At 47.1% G+C, this 18,834-nt stretch overlaps 1 protein-coding gene across 1 annotated transcript in view; it reads left to right on the top strand.

The window, feature by feature from the left end:
* Positions 1 to 4,890: 4,890 nt before the first annotated feature.
* LOC139268221 (hsp90 co-chaperone Cdc37-like 1) overlaps positions 4,891 to 18,834 on the top strand; it is a 61,249-nt gene continuing 47,305 nt past the window's right edge. Inside the window, exons 1-2 of the mRNA XM_070886275.1 lie at positions 4,891 to 5,103; positions 16,133 to 16,414. Of these exons, the coding sequence (XP_070742376.1) occupies positions 4,978 to 5,103; positions 16,133 to 16,414 (408 nt within the window). The 5' untranslated portion in view covers positions 4,891 to 4,977. The remainder of the gene's footprint in view (positions 5,104 to 16,132; positions 16,415 to 18,834) is intronic.

The following is an 18,834-nucleotide window of genomic DNA, read 5'->3' as shown; positions in this document are numbered from 1 at the left end:
CTCGTACTCTATTTTCCCACTCTTAATTAAACCCTTAGTCCTCCTCTGTTGAATTCTAAATTTCTCCCAGTCCTCAGGTTTGTTGCTTTTTCCAGCCAATTTATATGCCTCTTGCTTGGTTTTAACACTATCCTTAATTTCCCTTGTTAGCCACACATCCTGGTATAGTGATGATGAAGGCCATCACCAGGTCCCACGTATGGTGGCCAGGTATTGATTCTGAGCTGGAAGCATGCGTGCATCAGTGCAACACCTGCATGCAGCTCAGCAAAGCACCAGTGGAATCGCCGCTGTGGTCATGGCCATCCAAACCTTGGACCAGGATCCATGTAGATTTTGCAGGTCCCTTCCTGGGCATGATGTTTTTAGTGGTGGTGGATGCTTGTTCGAAGTGGATAGAATGCATAATCATGTCATCCAGTACATCCACGGCAACCATAGGGAATCTCAATGTCATGTTTGCGACACATGGTCTGCCTGACAATGGGTCGTGCTTCACCAGTCAGGAGTTTCAGGAGTTTGTAAAACTTAATGGCATAAAACATGTAAGGTCAGCACCGTTCAAGCCTGCGTCCAACGGGCAAGCAGAATGTGCAGTGCAAATTATCAAGCAAAGCCTGAGGAGAGTAACCCAAGGGTCACTGCAGACTCGCTTGTCTTGCATACTGCTGAGTTACAGGACAAGACTCCATACACTCACAGGGGTCTAGCCTGCTGAACTCATGATGAAAAGAGGTCTTAAGACCAAGTTATCGCTTGTACACCTGGATTTAAGTAATCAGGTTGAATACAGAAGACAGAGTCAACAAGGGTACCACGATCACGCAACTGTGTCACGTGAGATTTCTGTTAATGATCCTGTATATGTGTTGAATTATGGTCAGGGTCCCAAATGGATCACTGGTATGGTCACGGCCAAGGTGGGCAACAGGGTATTTGTTATTAAGCTCAAGAATGGGCAAACTTGCAGGAAACACATGGATCAAACAAAGCTGAGGCACACAAACAAGCCAGAGCAGTCGGACGAAGAAACCGTCGACGACCAACCAGCCTACCAGCAGCCTTCAGTGGACTCAAGGATCATCAGTGAACCGGAATTTCCATCACGGACTTGTTCAATAAAAATGGACTTGCAATTCCTGACATGGCCACTGCCACCCCCAACAAGTCAGCCATCCAGTCATCAGCCACAACAGACTCCGCACACTCACCCAAGGCTGGAATTGAACTGAGACCGTCAACCCGGGAACGTAAAGCACCGGACCATCTCGACCTGTGAAAGACTGTGATAAGATCTCAGAGGAGGGTATTGTCATGTATGTACATGCTGTTTGTAGCCACCAGATGGTATCATTGTTGGAGGCCACTGAGCAGCACGCACATGGTGCTGCTCGGGGATAAAAGGCCAGCCATTTTGTGAGTCAGACACTTTGGGACTAAATAAAGCAAAGCAAGGTTGTACCTTGCTTAGTTGAACAGTACTCAGTTTGAACCTTATTGCATTCATAATAGAATAAAATGCTGAAACATTCAGCTGGGCAACACTGTGCCCTTTAAGGATCATAGGCTAGAAATTATCCTAGTAATGTTTAATACATGCATTGTTGTTATGGGTGAGCAATTTCATGTTACAAAGCTCTAATTTTTGTTCAGATTTATTTGCATATTGTGAAATTATTCCCAGCGTGAAATGGCTGTTCATTGTTACTGGATCATTGTTTTTACGCTGTTGTCTTTGTAAATTCTGGCATAGTTGGCATTTAAATGTAACTTGCACAAATTCCACGGCTGTCACTTAACATTGGCAGTGCACTCAGAATACTAATTTAAAACTGACATTGTAGCTGAACTTGGTTTTGTTTCTGTCATAGCAGATCAGCAACAGGAGTGAGGACAAGTTAGGGATTTTTATTCAGTGTGCCACTAGCAATATGGTTGGCAGAGGAAAATGCTGAGGAATGCAGATAGCAGCTTTTGAGGTGTGGTGTCATAGAAGCTTATTATCAGGTCTTGCCAGACCCATGAATTTGGTGCATTGTCCTAGATATGAACTATCTATTACTTACAGAGCAGCAGTCACTCTGGAGAGTGAGCTAAGCAGGAAGGCTGCAGCAGAATTGTGCCAATTGTTACAAACAAATTGTAGACAATATCAAATATTAGTGCAGTACTATCAGTAAAAAATAATCTTAGGCACTGACTTTCTATTATTCAGGGTTGTTTCAGTCAAGCACTGGTGATATTTATAATGTCAGCCAGTTTGTTGTCCACAGATGCACCACAGTTGCCTTGTTCTGCTATGCCAACACTTTCATCCAGTTCAAATGTGGACCAAAGACGTCATTAGGATAGTGTGACACATTATTATTGTGAGCCTGTCTTCTAAGGAGTGCAAGGATTTATTAACTCTATCTATGCCTTTGTTCACAATGCCAGCCCAATATGAGACAGATGCCACAACTGTCCAGCGACCACTTGATACATTTATTTTAAAGCAAGCCACTTTTGCAATTTTGTTCATAGTGGAAATAACGAAGGTTGGCTGTTTAGAGACCAAGAATATCCATTGTTGTTGATAATGCCATCAAACCACCCATGTACAGCAGCAAAGCACAAGTATAATGAGGCTCATGTCACCACAAGATTGTCATTCAGCATACTGTTGGGGTCCTGAAGCATTGACCAAGGGACAGGAGGCATTACTGTACAAAGTCCACAGGGTCTGTAGAATGGTCAACAGGTGCTGTAGAACTTTGCTCTTCAAAGAGATCCCACTGCACAGCATCTAAAAGCCATGGCAGAGTATGTGTCCAAGTGTAAAGCTGAAGAACCAGCTAGGTAATCATCAGTGTGAAAAGGTAGACTGATGTGGTAGGCACTAATAAGTGAGGTCTTACAATAACTCCTACAGATGGTCTTTATGAAAGGAATGACCAGAAATGCCTAGCACAGTTTACCTTCTGCAACACATTTCTGGTATATTTTGCTCATTGCCTTTGGTATATTGTATAAACATAAAATCTTGCGGAGACATCGTTGGTGGTATTTCTCCAACGACTTGAGGTGTCTACTGTACATGGTCCATGTCTCTGAGCATTACAGGAGGGTGGGTATTACTACAGCCCTGTAGACCATGAGCTTGGTGGCAGATTTGAGGGCCTGGTCTTCGAACACTCTTTTCCTCAGGCAGCCAAAGGCTGCACTGGTGCATTGGAGGCGGTGTTGGATCTCGTCGTCAATGCCTGCTCTTGTTGATAGGAGGCTCTCGAGATATGGGAAGTAGTCCACGTTGTCCAGGGTCGCGCCGTGGATCTTGATGACTAGGGGGCAGTGCTGTGCGGTGAGGACAGGCTGGTGGAGAACCTTTGACTTTCGGATGTTTAGTGTAAGTCCATGCTTTCGTACGCCTCAGTAAATACGTCGACTATGTCCTGGAGTTCAGCCTCTGTATGTGCGCAGATGCAGACGTCGTCCGCATACTGTAGCTCAACGACAGAGGTTGGGGTGATCCTGGACCTGGCCTGGAGACGCCGAAGGTTGAACAGGTTCCCACTGGTTCTGTAGTTTAGTTCCACTCCAGCAGGGATCTTGTCGGCTGTGAGGTGGAGCATGGCAGCGAGGAAGATTGAGAAGAGGGTTGGAGCGATGACGCAGCCCTGTTTGACCCCGGTCCGGACGTGGATTGGGTCTGTAATGGATCCGTTGGTAAGGATCACGACTTGTATGACGTCGTGGATCAGGCGAAGAATGTTGACAAACTTTTGGGGGCATCCGAAATGGAGGAGGATGCTCCATAGACCCTCGTGTTTGACAGTGTCAAAGGCCTTTGTAAGGGAAGATCCTACAAATCCCCTGGGAGGAACAGGCGCACCAACATAAGTATCCTTATCCAGACCAACATCCCCAGCACTGAACACACCCGATCAGCTTCGCTGGGCACACCACATTGTTCGCATGCCAGACACGAGACTCCCACAGCAAGCGCTCTACTCGGAACTCCTTCACGGCAAACAAGCCAAAGGTGGTCAGCGAAACGTTACAAGGCCACCCTCAAAGTCTCCCTGATAAAGTGTGACATCTCCACTGACACCTGGAAGTCCCTGGCTAAAGACCATCCTAAGTGGAGGAAGTGCATCTGGAAGAGCGCTGAACACCTCGAGTCTCGTCGCCGAGAGCATGCAGAAATTAAGTGCAGGCAGTGGAAAGAGCGTGCGGCAAACCAGTCCCAGCCACCCTTTCCCTCAACGACTATCTGTCCCACCTGTGATAGGGACTGTGGTGGCTGGACAGTCCAATACGAGAACCAAAGAACTCACTTCAGGAGTGGAAGCAAGTCTTCCTCGATTCTGAGGGACTGCCTATGATAATGAAACATAAGAACATAAGCATTAGGAGCAGGAGTAGGCCATTTGGTCGCTCGCGCCTGCTTCGTCATTCAATGAGATCATGGCTAATCTTGTACCTGTGTATGCTCATATGGAGGCCACAATCCCTACCGTTGGTGCTGGGAGCATCACTGAGAGGAATGAGTGAGCTGGTCTGGTGCAACAGCAGCTGGAATCATGTAAGAGCAGGACTGAGTGGGTGGCCGGGAATAAATGGGTAAATGGGTGGTAGAGAAAAAGGGCAATGACGATGATCAAATAGGTGGCAATTGAGGTGTGCTGTTTAGGGAAGGGTCGCAGGGGTTGCCCCAGTTTTCTGTAGATTGCGTTTGGGCAATGCTTCTCTCCCTGGACCAAAGCTCCTGCGTACAATGTCAGAAGTTCTGCTTTCGCCCTCGGACTGCACTGCAGCAACCCTCACGCTGCAGCGAAGCGGAGAGGCAGAGGGCGCGGTGGAGCGCTGCAGGCGGAGCCGCGACAGCCAACGCGCGCGCGCTCCCGGGCTGAGGTGACGCGGAGCTGCGGTCACGTGCTCCGGCCGCTTTGTTACAGCGGGCGGCGCGCGGCAGATGTGCGCGCACAGCGGGCCAGGATGATGGACTATCGGGCCGGCCTCCCTGCAACCGCTTCCAGCAACCAGGACAACGGCCAAGGACAGGAGGAGGAGGTAGTAGGGAAAAGATACGGACTCCTCCCCAACATGGCACGGCAAAGTCAGGTACGGTAACGTTCCTCGGTATGTCTGCAATGCCCATCAGTTTGTAACTTAACGATCCAATTGTAGAAAACAACCCCACCCACCGCTCCCCCAGCACCACCCTCCAACAGAATAGATCTAGTCTTTGAACACGCTAGTATATTGTTCCTCTGTGGTACAGGTACTGTAAAATTAACTTTGATCAATACTGCCAGGTCCTTGTGTTTTTTTTCCCTTCCCAATTCTTCTGGAATTCATTGTACCAGTGTTGCCTCCCTGGTGCCAAGGTAAAGGATATCACTGAACGGGTGCAGAACAGACAGAAGTTGTGGTCCATGTTGGAACCAATGACATAGGTAGGAAAAGGGTTGAGGTCCCTCAGGCAGAGTTTCAGGATTTATGGGGAAAGAATTGAAGAACGTGACCCCAAAGGTGGTAATCTCTGGATTACTCCCAGTGTCATGTGCTAGTTAGTGAGTACAGAAACAGGACGATAGTGCAGGTGAATATGTGGCTGGAGAAATGGTGCAGAACGGAGGGCTTCAGATTCCTGGGGCAGGAGGGACTGGCACAAGTCAAACGGGTTGCACCTGAACAGGGCTGTGACTAGTGTACCTGCACGGAGGTTAACTCGTGCTGTGGGGGAGGGTTTAAACTAATCTGGCAGGGAGAGGGGTGCCAAGACGTAGCAGCAGAGAGGAGAGACAAGGTGCATAGAAGACCAGGAGGGACAAACAGCAACAGAACAAAGAATAGTGTAGAAAGAGCAGGAAATAGGTGGTGGTGGGGGGGAAGCAAAGCCAACTAGCATGGTGTTGGAATGCATGTGTGTTAATGCAAGGAGCGTTACAATAAGTCTGATGAGCTGCAAGCACAATTTTCCATATGGCGTTATGATATAAGTGGCTAAAACGGAGACCTGGCTTAAACATGGGCAGGAATGGGAACTAAACATTCCTGGCTATGGTGTATTCAGGAGGGATTGGGAAGGAAAGAGGAGGGCTGGCAGTATTGATCAAGGATAATATTATAGTTCTACAGAGGAAAGATATATTCGAGTGTTCAAAGACAATGTATTTGGTTAGAGTTAAGGAACTGTTACATTGCTGGGTGTTTACCCCAAATAGTGAGAAGGAGACGAGCAAATCTGTAGCCAAATTTTAGAGAAATGAAAAATAACAAAGCAGTATTAGTAAGGGACTTCAATTACCCTAATGTAGATTAGGAGAAAAATAGGGTAATAGGCAAGGATTGTGAAGAATTCCTAAAATGTGTACAGGAGAATGTTCTTAATATGTTTCTAGCGCAACGTGGAAGGAAGTTGTGCTGGATCTAGTTCTGGCGAATGAAGTAGGGCAAGTGGAGTATGATGCAGTGGGAGAGCATCTGGGTAATCATGATCATAATATAATTAGGTTTAAAGCAGTTATGAAAAGGGACAAAAAAAAATCAAAAGTGAAAATACCCAACTGGAAGAGAGCCAATTTCAGTGCTTTGAGAACTAATCTAGCACAAGTGTACTCACAGGGAGGTTAACTCGTGCTGTGGAGGAGGGTTTAAACTAATCTGGCAGGGAGGGGGATGACAGGAAATGAGTAAATGAGCAATGACAGGCCTTCAAGGCAGAGATAGTTCAGGTACAAACCAAGCATAATCCCATAAGGAGGAAAGTTGAGGCATCCAAAGCTAGAGCTCCCTGGATGAGAAAGGAAATAGAGGTTAAAATAAAACAGAAAATTGAGGTTTATGACACATGTCAGGTAAAGAATACAGAGAGTTTGGGGGAAATTGAAAAAGGATATTAGAAGGGCAAAGAGAGAGTAAGAGAAAAAATTAGCGGGTAACGTAAAACGGAACCCAAAAATGTTTTATGAACATATAAAAAGTTAAAGGAACAGTGGAGCCGATTAGGGACAAAAATGAAAATCTTGAGCAGGCAAGAAGGCATGACGGAGGTACTAAATGACTTAGCATCTGCCTTCACAAAAGAAGAGGATAAAGATAATGTAGTAGAGGAGGAGGGAGTAGAGAAATTGGATAGGATAAAATAGATAGAAAGGAGATACTAACTAGGTTGCCATTACTTAAAGTTAGCAAGTCACCTGGTTCAGATAGGATGCATTCTAGGTTGCTGAGAGAAGCTAGGGTGCAGATAGAAGCTCTGACCACAATCTTTCAGTCCTCCTTGGATATGGGAGTGGTGCCAGAGGACTGGAGGATTGCAAATGTTAAAAAGGGAAGAGAGTGATAGACCTGTTGTTACCAGGTTTATCAGTCAGTGGTGGGAAAACTACTCGAGACCATTGTCAAGTACAAAATTAATTCTCACTTGGAGAAGCATGGGTTAATAAGGGATAGCCAGCATGGGTTTGTTAAAGGCAAATAATGTCTGACTAACCTGATTGAATTCTTTGAAGTAACAGAGAGGGTGGATTAAGGACGTGCAGTTGATGTCTATATGAATTTTCAAAAGGCATTTGATAAAGTACCGCCTAACAGTCTGATTCGGAAAATAGACGCACATGGTATTAAAGAGACGGTGGAAATTTGGTTATGATATTGGCTAAGAGATAGGAGGCAGCGAGTAGTGGTGAACGGATGTTTTTCTGACTGGAGGGAAGTATGAAATAGGGTCCCCCAGGGGTTGGTGTTAGGACCATTGCTTTTCTTGTTACATAGAAATAACCCGGACTTAGGTATAGGGAGTACAATTTTAAAGTTTGTGGATGATACAAAACTTGGTACAGTAGTAAATAGTGAGCAGGATAGCAGCAGACTTCAGGAGGCCATAGACAGACTGGTGAAATGGGCAGACACATGGCAGATGCAATTTAATGCGGTAGGTGTGAAGTGATGCACTTTGGGAAAAACAACATGGAGAGGGAGTATAATCTGAATGGTACTACTTTGAGAGGTTGTAAGAGCAGAGGGAGCTGGGGGGTTATATTCACAAATCCTTGAAGGCGTTGGCGCAAGTTGATAAGGCAGTTAAGAAAGTATATGAGATACTTGGCTTTGTAAATAGGGGCACCGAATACAAATACAAGGAAGTCATGCTAAACCTTTACAAATCACTGGTTAGGCCTCAGCTGGAGTATTGCGTACAATTCTGGGCAGCACACTTTAGGAAGGATGTCAAGGCCCTGGAGAAGGTACAGAAGAGGATTCTCAGGATGATGCCAGGGTCGAGGGACTTCAGTTATGTGGAGAGATTGGAGCAGCTGGAATTGTTCTCCTTGGAGCAGAGAAGGTTAATGGGGGACCTAATAGAGATATTCAAAATTATGAGGGATTGGATAGAGCAAATAGGAAGAAACTATTTCTCTGGCAAGTGGGGTTTATCTAATGAAGTGGTGGAAGACTAAAGGTCAGTTGAACCTATCTGGCTCCAACTGAAAAGAGGCTTGACTGATGATTTTCAAGTAATAAACACATATCTGAGATACCCAAGTTTGCTTTCAGGAAAATCTGTGTTGTCTAGGTAGAGAGGACTGTATCTCAATCTGGACCTGCTAATGACCAGTGGTAGAATCTAAACAAAAGCAATGCTAAGGCTTCAGAATGCACTGGTCAGACTGTTTTTGGTTGCAGCACCACAAAATTATATATTTGCATTAACCATCGGTGGCCATGCCTTCTGTTGCCTAAGCTCCAAGCTCTGGAATTCCCTGCCTAAACCTCTCTGCTTCTCTACCTCTCTTTCCTCCTTCAAGACGCTCCTTAAAACATACCTCTTTGACCACCTGCGTTAATTTCTACATATGATGCTCGGTGTCAAATTTTTATAGCAAAATACTCCTTGGGTTGTTTCATACGTTAAAGGCACTATATAAATACAAGTTAAGTTTTGGACCTGGAACCTCAGGAAAAATACAAGCCTTGGAGCATATTCACCAGAATGATGCAAGGGCTTAAAGGGCTAAATTATGAGATTATGCATAATCTTGGCTTGCAGTCCCTTGAGTTTAGAAGATTAATAACAGTAATAAAGCATAGAAGCAGAAGAGGAACCGGTTTCAAAACTATTCTGGGAATCAAAACATGGAAACAAAAAGAGAGGTTGGCCTGGAATTAAGTACAGTGTTCAACTTATATGGGATAGGGGTATGGTAGTCTAGTGGTTGTGTTACTGCACTATAATATAGAGGCCTGGATTAATAAGTCAGAGAACATGTGTTCAAATCCCACCATGCCAGTTTGAGAATTTTAATTTAGTTTCAAAAACTCTAGAAATAAAATGCTGGTATCAGTAAAAGTGAACATGAAGCTGTCGGATTATTGTCAATCCCAACTGGTTCATTAATGTCCCTTGGGGAAGGAAACCTGCCATTCTTATCTAGTCTGGCCTACATGTGATTCCAGTTGCACAACAATGTGCGTGACTCTAAAAGCCATCTGAAACGGCTGAGCAAGGCAACTGTATCCTGACCAATGCTTCCTCTGCAAGCCGGTTCGAGGAACAAACTTGATGGATTGTTCCTGGAGTATTGGGATATGGGTTGGTACCCACTTTTATTTTGAACATTACTAAAACACAAGAAAATGGGCAATGGTCTTGTTTTAAAGTTCAGTCAAGCTAAAAGACAGTACACAATTGTTTACATAGTTCAGTGACAGGGATTCATATCAGACTCTCATTCCTTTATTTAAAGATAAATTAAAAATGAAGTTGAAGAACACGGGCACAATGGGCTGAAAGGCCTCCTTCTGTGCTCATCGTTCGATGATTGTGGCTGTAGCCACTCACTATGATAATAGAATATTAAAACACTGTTGGAGATTATGCATAGGAAGACAGCCGCCATCCTTGAATGGCTTGCTGTGTGACCAAAGTTGGCCTTTCATTGACCTCAGCCTGCAGGGGACTGTCGGTTTGGTAACTGTGGCAGTGCATTCTTTGTCTTCCTAACCAGGAATGAAAGAGTGATGAGTGTCATAGCGTGAAGAACATAGGGCTGGATTTTCAAGGGGTTTACGACCAGGTTTAAATCGCGTTTTGACCCTCTGTGATGAAAACCCAGTTGCAAAGCTTGGGCAAGATCCTCAGCTCCTTGTTTGCGGCGGTGATGGGATACCGGGGAGAGCTGCGCCGGACGTGTAACGACGCAGATTGCGTTTGTTACGCTCATAATAAAGGATGAAACTGAGTACTGTAGACATGAGTAAGTATGACCTTAGCTCCTTTAATTAAACTCCAGAGTGCTGGTACAGCGTGGGAGGCCTGCTTATATACAGTGCTCCCAAGGAATGCTGGGATCCCTTGGGACTCCAATGGGTAGGCCCTCTGGTGGTAGTGTGATGCAGGTTGCCAAGGGTTACATACATAACACCACTCCCTCCCAAAGTCAATTGTATACTTATTTACAGGGTGAGAAGATCTGGGGCTTTTCGTTCCCTTGTCGATCGTCTCGGTACAAATGCAGGTGTGGGTAAGTTGGTTGGTTCTTCGCTGGGCTGCTGGGCAGCTGGCCTTGCCAGGCTGCTGGGGATGGTGAGTTCGGCTTCATGGTCAACCGTAATGTCAGTTGCCACGTGTGTGTGTGTTGGAGGGCCGAAGTTGGTGGTGTCCTCTTCGGGTTGCTCGTAGCTGTTAGTGAACCGCAATTTGGTTTGGTCCAAATGCTTTCTGCAAGTTAGTTCATTGGCCAATTTGACCTGAAACACACTACTCCCTTCTTTGGATATGACCGTGCCAGCAAGCCATTTGGGACCATGTCCACAATTGAGTACAAATACATGGTCATTGACTTGAATATCGCGTGACAAGTTTGCGCGATCATGGTACATGCTTTGTTGATGCCACCCGCCCTCGACGTGATCATGGAGATCAGGGTGGACAAGAGAGAGCCTTGTTTTGAGCGCCCTTTTCATGAGCAGCTCGGCTGGGGGAACCCCGGTGAGTGAGTGGGGTCTGGTGCGGTAGCTGAACAGGACTTGGGACAGTTGGGTCTGCAGGGAGCCATCTGACACACGTTTCAAGCTTTGCTTGATGGTTTGAACTGCCCGTTCTGCCTGGCCGTTGGATGCGGGCTTGAACGGAGCAGATGTGACGTGCTTGATCCCATTGCGGGTCATGAATTCCTTGAATTCAGCACTGGTGAAGCACGGCCCATTGTCACTGACAAGGACATCGGGCAGGCTGTGTGTGGCAAACATGGCTCGTAGGCGGTGGACGTGCTTACAAACATTATTACACATTCAATCCATTTTGAATAAGCATCCACAACAACCAAGAACATTTTGCCTAGAAATAGTCAACGTGGATCCTGGACCACGGTTTGGAGGGCCACGACCACAAACTTAGCAGTGCTTCTCTGGGTGCATTGCTCAGTTGAGAGCAAGTGTTGCACTGGCGCACGCATGACTCCAAATCTGAGTCGATGCCGGGCCACCACACATGGGATCTGGCTATGGCTTTCATCATTACTATGTCTGGGTGGGTACTGTGTAGGTTGCGTATGAACATTTCCCTGCCTTTCTTGGGCAAAACTACGCGATTACCCCACAAAAAACAGTCCGCCAGTAGGGACATTTTGTCTTTAAGCATCTGGAACTGCTTGACCTCTTCCTGCATCTACCAGGGACAGTAAAGGATCCTGGCTGGTCCAGGTCCTGATCGGGCAGGCCGTAACTTTTCGTTTTTGAATGCATCCATCACCAAGAGCAAGTCTGCAGGCTGTGCCATTTCCACCCCGGTGGTGGGCAATGGTAGCCGACTGAGAGCATCAGCGCAGTTCTCTGTGCCTGGTCTGTGGTGGATTACATGGTGGTATGCCGACAGCGTGAGCGCCCATCTTTGGATGCAGGCAGAGGCATTGGTGTTAATCCCTTTGCTCTCAGAGAACAGCGATTTGAGCAGCTTGTGGTCAGTTTCTAGCTCAAACTTGAGACCAAACAGATAGTGGTGCATTTTTTTCACCCCGTAAACGCACGCCAGAGCTTTTTTTTCAATCATGCTGTAAGACAGATCTGCCTTGGACAGAATCCTGGACGCATAAGCGACTGGTTGCAATGTTCCCGATTCGTTAGCCTGTTGTAACGCACCTCCGACCCCGTACGAAGATGCATCGCAAGCTAGCACTAATCATTTACATGGGTTATACAGAACAAGCAGTTTGTTTGAACGTTACAGATTTCTGGCTTTCTCAAAGGCAGCCTCTTGTGAATTCCCCCATACCCAATCGTCTCCCTTGCGCAGTTGCACATGTAGGGGTTTTAGCAAGGTGCTTAACCTGGGTCGGAAATTACCAAAATAGTTGAGGAGTCCCAGGAACGACCTCAGCTCTGTCACGTTCTGTGGTCTCGGCGCGTTCTTAATGGCCTTCGTCTGCTGTGATTCTTCTTCCCAAGAACTCGACCTCTGGCGCCAGGAAAACACACTTCGAGCGTTTCAACCTGAGTTCCATGTGATCTAGCCGAATTAGAACCTCTTCCAGATTCTTCAAGTGTTCAATGGTATCCCGACATGTGACCAGTATGTAGTCCTGGAAAACCACGGTGCGTGGAACCGACTTTAGCAGGCTCTCCATGTTCCATTGGAAAATTGTCGTGGACGAACGAATCTCAAACGGGCATCTGTTAGAGATGAACAGACCTTTGTATGTGTTGATGCAGGTGAGGCCTTTCGAAGATTCCTCCAGCTCCTGCGTCAGGCCGAGGTCAGGTCCAACTTGGTGAATGTCTTTCCTCCTGCCAGCGTCGCAAATAGGTCGTCTGCCTTGGGTAGCAGGTACTGGTCCTGTAGCGAAAAATGGTTAATCGTTACTTTATAATCCCCACAAATTCTGACCCTGCCGTCACCTTTGAGAAGCAGAGCAATTGGACTGGCCCACACATTGAACTCCACCGGCGCAATGATGCCTTCTCGCTGCAGCCTGTCCAGCTCAATTTCCACTTTCTCTCGCATCATATACGATACCGCCTGTGCCTTGTGGTGGATGGGTCGTGTATCGGGAACCAAGTAGATCTGCACCTTCACCCCCGAGAAATTTCCAATGCTTGGCTTGAACAACGATGGGAATCTGCTCAGAACCTGGGCACATGAGGCGTCGTCGATGGACGAAAGCGCTCGGATGTTGTCCCAGTTCCAGTGGATTTTTCCCAGCCAGCTTCTGCCGAACAGTGTGGGGCCATCCCCTGGCACAATCTATAGTTGGAGTTCGTGCACTGCTCCATAATAGGAGACTTTTACTTCTGCGCTGCCAATTACAGGGATCAGCTCTTTTAGTGTAAGTTCTTCGCTTGGTGTGAATGGGGCTAAGCTTGGGCCTGTGTGCCTTGTTGCTCCACAGCCTGTCAAAGGCCTTTTTGCTCATTATGGACTGACTCGCACCCGTGTCCAGTTCCATGGATACTGGAGTTCCGTTCAGTTCAACTTTTAACATGATCGGTGGACATTTCGTGGTGAAGGTGTGTACCCCATACACTTCTGCCTCCTCGGTTCGAATCTCTAGTTCAGCCTGATCCACCATGGATTGGTCTTCCTCTGCAATGTGGTGGTTTGCAGCTTGTCTGCACATTCGCTGGAGGTGTCCCATTGTTCTGCAGCCTTTGCACGCATAATGTTTGTAGTGGCATTGATGGGCTCGATGATCACCTCCACTGCGCCAACAAGGTGTTAACTGTTTCACATTAACGATTGATGGCGGACTCTGGGTCATCTGAGGTCGTGCAGCAGCCGGTGTGTACATTCTGCCATATGCATTCCTGCTTGAAAACGACATTACTTTGTGGACAGTGCTAGCCGAAACCTCTTTATGCTGCAAAATTTGTTTGGTGTTATCGCTGGTGGACATAAATGCCTGGGCTATCATTATGGCTTTGCTCAGATTCGGTGTTTCAACAGTCAATAGTTTGCGAAGGATAACCTCATGGCCAATAAGGAATCCATCGAATTCGCAATGTCCTGCAAGGCGACGTAGCTCGCCACTTCCTGGCCGTCCGACCGTTAGCACATGTAGAACCGATACCTCGCCATCAAAACGCTTTCCTTTGGATTTAAGTGCTCCCGGACCAGTGTACACAATTCTTCATAGGATTTGGTTGTTGTTTTCACCGGAGCTAGAAGGTTCTTCATGAGGCCATAGGTTGTTGCCCCACAGACGGTGAGAAGGATCGCCCTTTGTTTGGCAGCGTTCTCATCCCCTTCCAGCTCGTTGCCCACAAAGTATTGATCGAGTCACTCCATGAAGGCCTCCCAATCGTCCCCTTCTGAGAATTTCTCCAGGATACCAACAGTTCTTTGCATTTTCACGCAGTTGTCATTACCTCGTTGCCAATTGTTATGTTCATAATAAAGGATGAAACTGAGTACTGTATTCAGTAAGTAAGTGTGACCTTAGCTCCTTTTAATTAAACTCCAGAGTGCAGGTACAACGTGGGAGGCCTGCTTTTATACAGTGCTCCCAAGGGATGTTGGGATCCCTTGGGACTCCAAGTAGGCCCTCTGGTGGTGGTGTGATGCAGGTTGCCAAGGGTTACATACATAATAACGTTATCGTCCGAGTTTCGGCACTCACCCAACCCGTACGCTGTGCCTAGAACAGCGACAGGTACCGGCAGAGCAGTGGATCAGGTTTTAAAAAATTGACTGCTTCATTTGGTACAAGATCCGATGATTCATTGTGTGGCATGATGGGATGAGCCCATGCTCTTGTGGAAAGGCTTCTCGTGACCTGTGGTAGGTCATTGGCCCTAACAAAGGCTCCTGCTGGAGATTGTGTGATCCTAATCTTTTTCATGGGTGTAGGGGTGATGGAGCCTTCATTTTTATAATATTGGCACACCTTGCTCAGCTGACAACAGTACGTGCTGGCACCACCAAAGATATGAGGACTTCATTCCTTTGGTCCCATTATTACTGTGTTTAGAACACCTCCCAGAGACCTGAAAAACTAATCTATAAGAGAAGAAAGCATGCAGGAATATTCATCCTCTGCTACTAGATGTGACCAAATGATACCTGGGCTTAGGGGGTTAAATTAGTATGACAAGTTGCATAAACACAGGTTGTATTCCCTGGAGTTTAGAAGATTGAGGGGTGATCTGATCAAGGTGTTTAAAATGTTAAAAGGATTTGATGCGGTAAATGAGGAAAAACTATTTCCTCTGGTGGGAGAATCTGGAACAATCGGGCATAATCTTAAAACTGGAGCTATATAATTCAGGAGATAAATCAGAAAGCACTTTCTCACACAAAGTGAGGTAGAAATCTGGAACTCACTTCCTCCAAAAAGCTGTGGATGTTGGGACAATACTGAGATTGATAGATTATTAGGTAAGGATATCAAGGGATATGGAGCAAAGGCAGGTTAACCGAGTTGAGGTGCAGATTAGCCATGATCTAATTAAATGGCAGAACAAGTTTGAGGGGCTGAATGGCCTACTCCTATTCCCTATGTTCCTAACTATGGGAGTATGTGATTGTAGAGAAACTGCATTTATCACTAAGAGTACAGTCGTCAACGCTTATAGCGGGAGCGTTGGTGTTAACGTTGGATGGTGTATCATCTTTTAGAGACTGAGAGAGAGCAGGAACAGAGAAGGAAACAAACAGATGATACTTCCATGCAGTACTGATGGAGTGCTGCACTGTTGGAGCTGTCGCCTTTCAGATGAGATGTTAAAACGAGGCCCCATCTGCCATTTCGGGTGGATGTAGAAAATCCCACAGCACTATTCGAAGAAGAGCAGGGAGTTCTGTCTGGTTCTTGGGCAATATTTATCCCTTGACCAACATCACTAAAGCAGATTATCTGCTTATCACATTGCTGTTTTGTGGGAGCTTGGTGTGTGCAAATTGGCTGCCGCATTTCGTACATTACAACAGTGACGACACTTCAAAAGTATTTTGTTGGCTGTGAAGTACTTTGGGACATCCTGAGGTTATTTTCTTTATCTCCGAGAGCTGGCACAGGCACGATGGGCCAAAATGGCCATCTTCTGTGCTGTAAAGTTATATGATTTATGTATTGTGCAATTTAGCTTGCTCCCTGAGTTGGTTCAGCTGTCCTTTGATACTTGCTAATTTGTAATGCCTACTACATCCTAGGTTTATACGGGTGGAGTCGAGAGCGTTTGTCACAAGCAGCAGGAGTTGGTGAAGAAGACGATGGAATGCAGGTGGAGGCTGGCTGAAGCCCAGCAGAGACTTTGCGATTTGGAGCTGCACAATTCTGAGTCTTTGGAACAAGAACGGGCCAAAGCGCAGACTGAATTCTGGGAGCTGAAACAGAAAGAAGATGAATGGAGGCAAAAGGAGGAAGAGCTGATCTGGAATGAGACGATGAATTCATGGAACATTGATTCAATCAGTAAGGAAGGGTTTAATAAGGTACAGTATGTGTTTCCAGCATTAATCCCAGTGAAGGGGGTATGGTAGCATAGTGGTTATGTCACTGGACTAATAATCCAGAGAATGCAAGGTCAAATCCCATATATATATATAATAAGTAAAAGTAACCATGAAGCTGTCGGTTTGTTGTAAAAACCCAATTGGTTCACTTTTTTAGGGAAGGAAACGTGCCACCTTACCTGGTCTGGCCTATATGTAACTCCACTCTCCAACCAATGTGATTAACTCTTAGCTAGCAAGCTACTCGGATGTATCAAACTACAAGCAGCGGTTCAAGAAGGCAGCCCACCACCTAGGCATGGCCAATGATGCCCGCATCTCGAGAATGAATAAAGTGAACGTACTGATAAAGTGAAAGAAAATGTAGCATATGGAGATCTCACAACTGAAAATAGATTTTCTCTCAGAAGTATTGTAAATAGTAAAAGGTATTATTTGTTCTAAAATCAGATCTGTTTCACAACCTAAGCCGATAAGATTCAAATTGACATGAGGATCACTGACGTGGACATCAGGAATCCTCCTGCTGCTGTCTTTTTATTATATAATATATATTTTTATACACAAAATCTTGGCTGACACTCCAGTGCAGTATTGAGGAAATGCTGCACTTTCGGAAGTGCCGTCTTTCGGATGAGATGTTAAACTGAGGCCCTATTTGGCGTAAAAGATCCCACGACACTAATTCAAAGAAGAGCATGGGAGTTCTCTGCAATGTCTTGGCCAATATTTATCCCTCACCCAACATCACTAAAAATATATCTGCCCATTTGATAGGATTTCACAGTAGAAATAAGGGGCCCAAGTTTCGGGCCGCGCTGAGAACAACGCAACCCTGACCTGGACGCCCGTTTTTCGCGCCACAAAGTGCGCCTAAAAAAAACTTAGCTATTCTCCGGCTCCCTGCAGGCCCTCTGGAACCGGATGCAGCGCAGCACGAGCTGTGGAGGGCAGAGCCAGGTCCCTGCGCTGAAAACAGTGCCGGGACCTCTGCACAAGCGCGCTACAGTGCGCGCCCAAAACTGTGGGAGGGGCCCGAAGCACGCAGCCCCAAGCCCTGGCCGAATGGCCTCACTGGGGCTGCGTGGATAAGGCTGCACCTCCCACGCACAGCTCCTGCTTCCTCCCGACCCGACGCCCCGCTTCCCCCCGCCCCCCCCCCCACCGGACCCGATCCGACTCTTTCCCCCCAACCCCCCCTGCCCCCGGACCTGACCTGACTCACGCTTTCCCCCCCCACCAACCCCGGTCCAGATCTCGGATCCGACCCGACCCCCAGCCACCTACCTGCAAATCCGGTGCCAGTGCGGCCCACCACGTTGGGCCCCCACGCGTCAGGGCCACCCCCTAGCCCTCTCCTTCTCCCCTCTCCTCCTTCCCTTCCTCCCTCTTCTCCCTCCCTCCCTCTCTCTTCCCTTCTCTCCTTCCCTTCTCTCCTTCCCTTCTCCTTCCTTCCCTTCTCTCCCTTCCCTTCTCTCCTTCCCTTCTCTCCTTCCCTTCTCTCCTTCCCTTCTCTCCTTCCCTTCTCTCCTTCCCTTCTCTCCTTTCCCTCCTCCTCCTCCTTCCTCTCCTTCCTTCCTCCTTCCCTTCTCCCTTCCCTTCTTCCTTCCCTTTCTCTCCTTCCCTTCTCTCCTTCCCTTCTCCTTCCTTCTCTCCTTCCCTTCTCTCCTTCCCTTCTCTCCTTCCCTTCTCTCCTTCCCTTCTCTCCTTCCCTTCTCCTTCCCTTCTCTCCTTCCCTTCTCTCCTTCCCTTCTCTCCTTCCCTCCTCCCTTCTCTCTCTCTTCCTCTCTCCCTCCCTCCTTCCTTCTCTCCTTCCCTTCCTTCTCTCCTTCCCTTCCTTCTCTCCTTCCCTTCCTTCTCTCCTTCCTTCCTTTCTCCTTCCCTTCCTTCTCTCCTTCCTTCTCTCCCTTCCCTTCCTCTCCTTCCCTTCTCTCCCTCCCCTTCTCTCCTTCCCTTCTCTCCTTCCCTTCTCTCCTTCCCTTCTCTCCTTCCCTTCTCTCCTCCCTTCTCTCCTTCCCTTCTCTCCTTCCCTTCTCTCCTTCCCTTCTCTCCTTCCCTTCTCTCCTTCCCTTCTCTCCTTCCCTTCTCTCCTTCCCTTCTCTCCTTCCCTTCTCTCCTTCCCTTCTCTCCTTCCCTTCTCTCCTTCCCTTCTCTCCTTCCCTTCTCTCCTTCCCTTCTCTCTTCCCTTCTCTCCTTCCCTTCTCTCCTTCCCTTCTCTCCTTCCCTTCTCTCTCCTTCCCTTCTCTCCTTCCCTTCTCTCCTTCCCTTCTCTCCTTCCTCTTCTCTCCTTCCCTTCTCTCCTTCCTTCCTCTCCCTTCCCTTCTCTCCTTCCCTTCTCTCCTTCCCTTCTCTCCTTCCCTTCTCTCCTTCCCTTCTCTCCTTCCTTCTCTCCTTCCCTT

The sequence above is a fragment of the Pristiophorus japonicus genome, chromosome 1 (assembly GCF_044704955.1).
Source record: "Pristiophorus japonicus isolate sPriJap1 chromosome 1, sPriJap1.hap1, whole genome shotgun sequence".
NCBI classification, from domain to species: domain Eukaryota; kingdom Metazoa; phylum Chordata; class Chondrichthyes; family Pristiophoridae; genus Pristiophorus; species Pristiophorus japonicus.
This window is presented reverse-complemented; position numbering and strand designations above follow the sequence as displayed.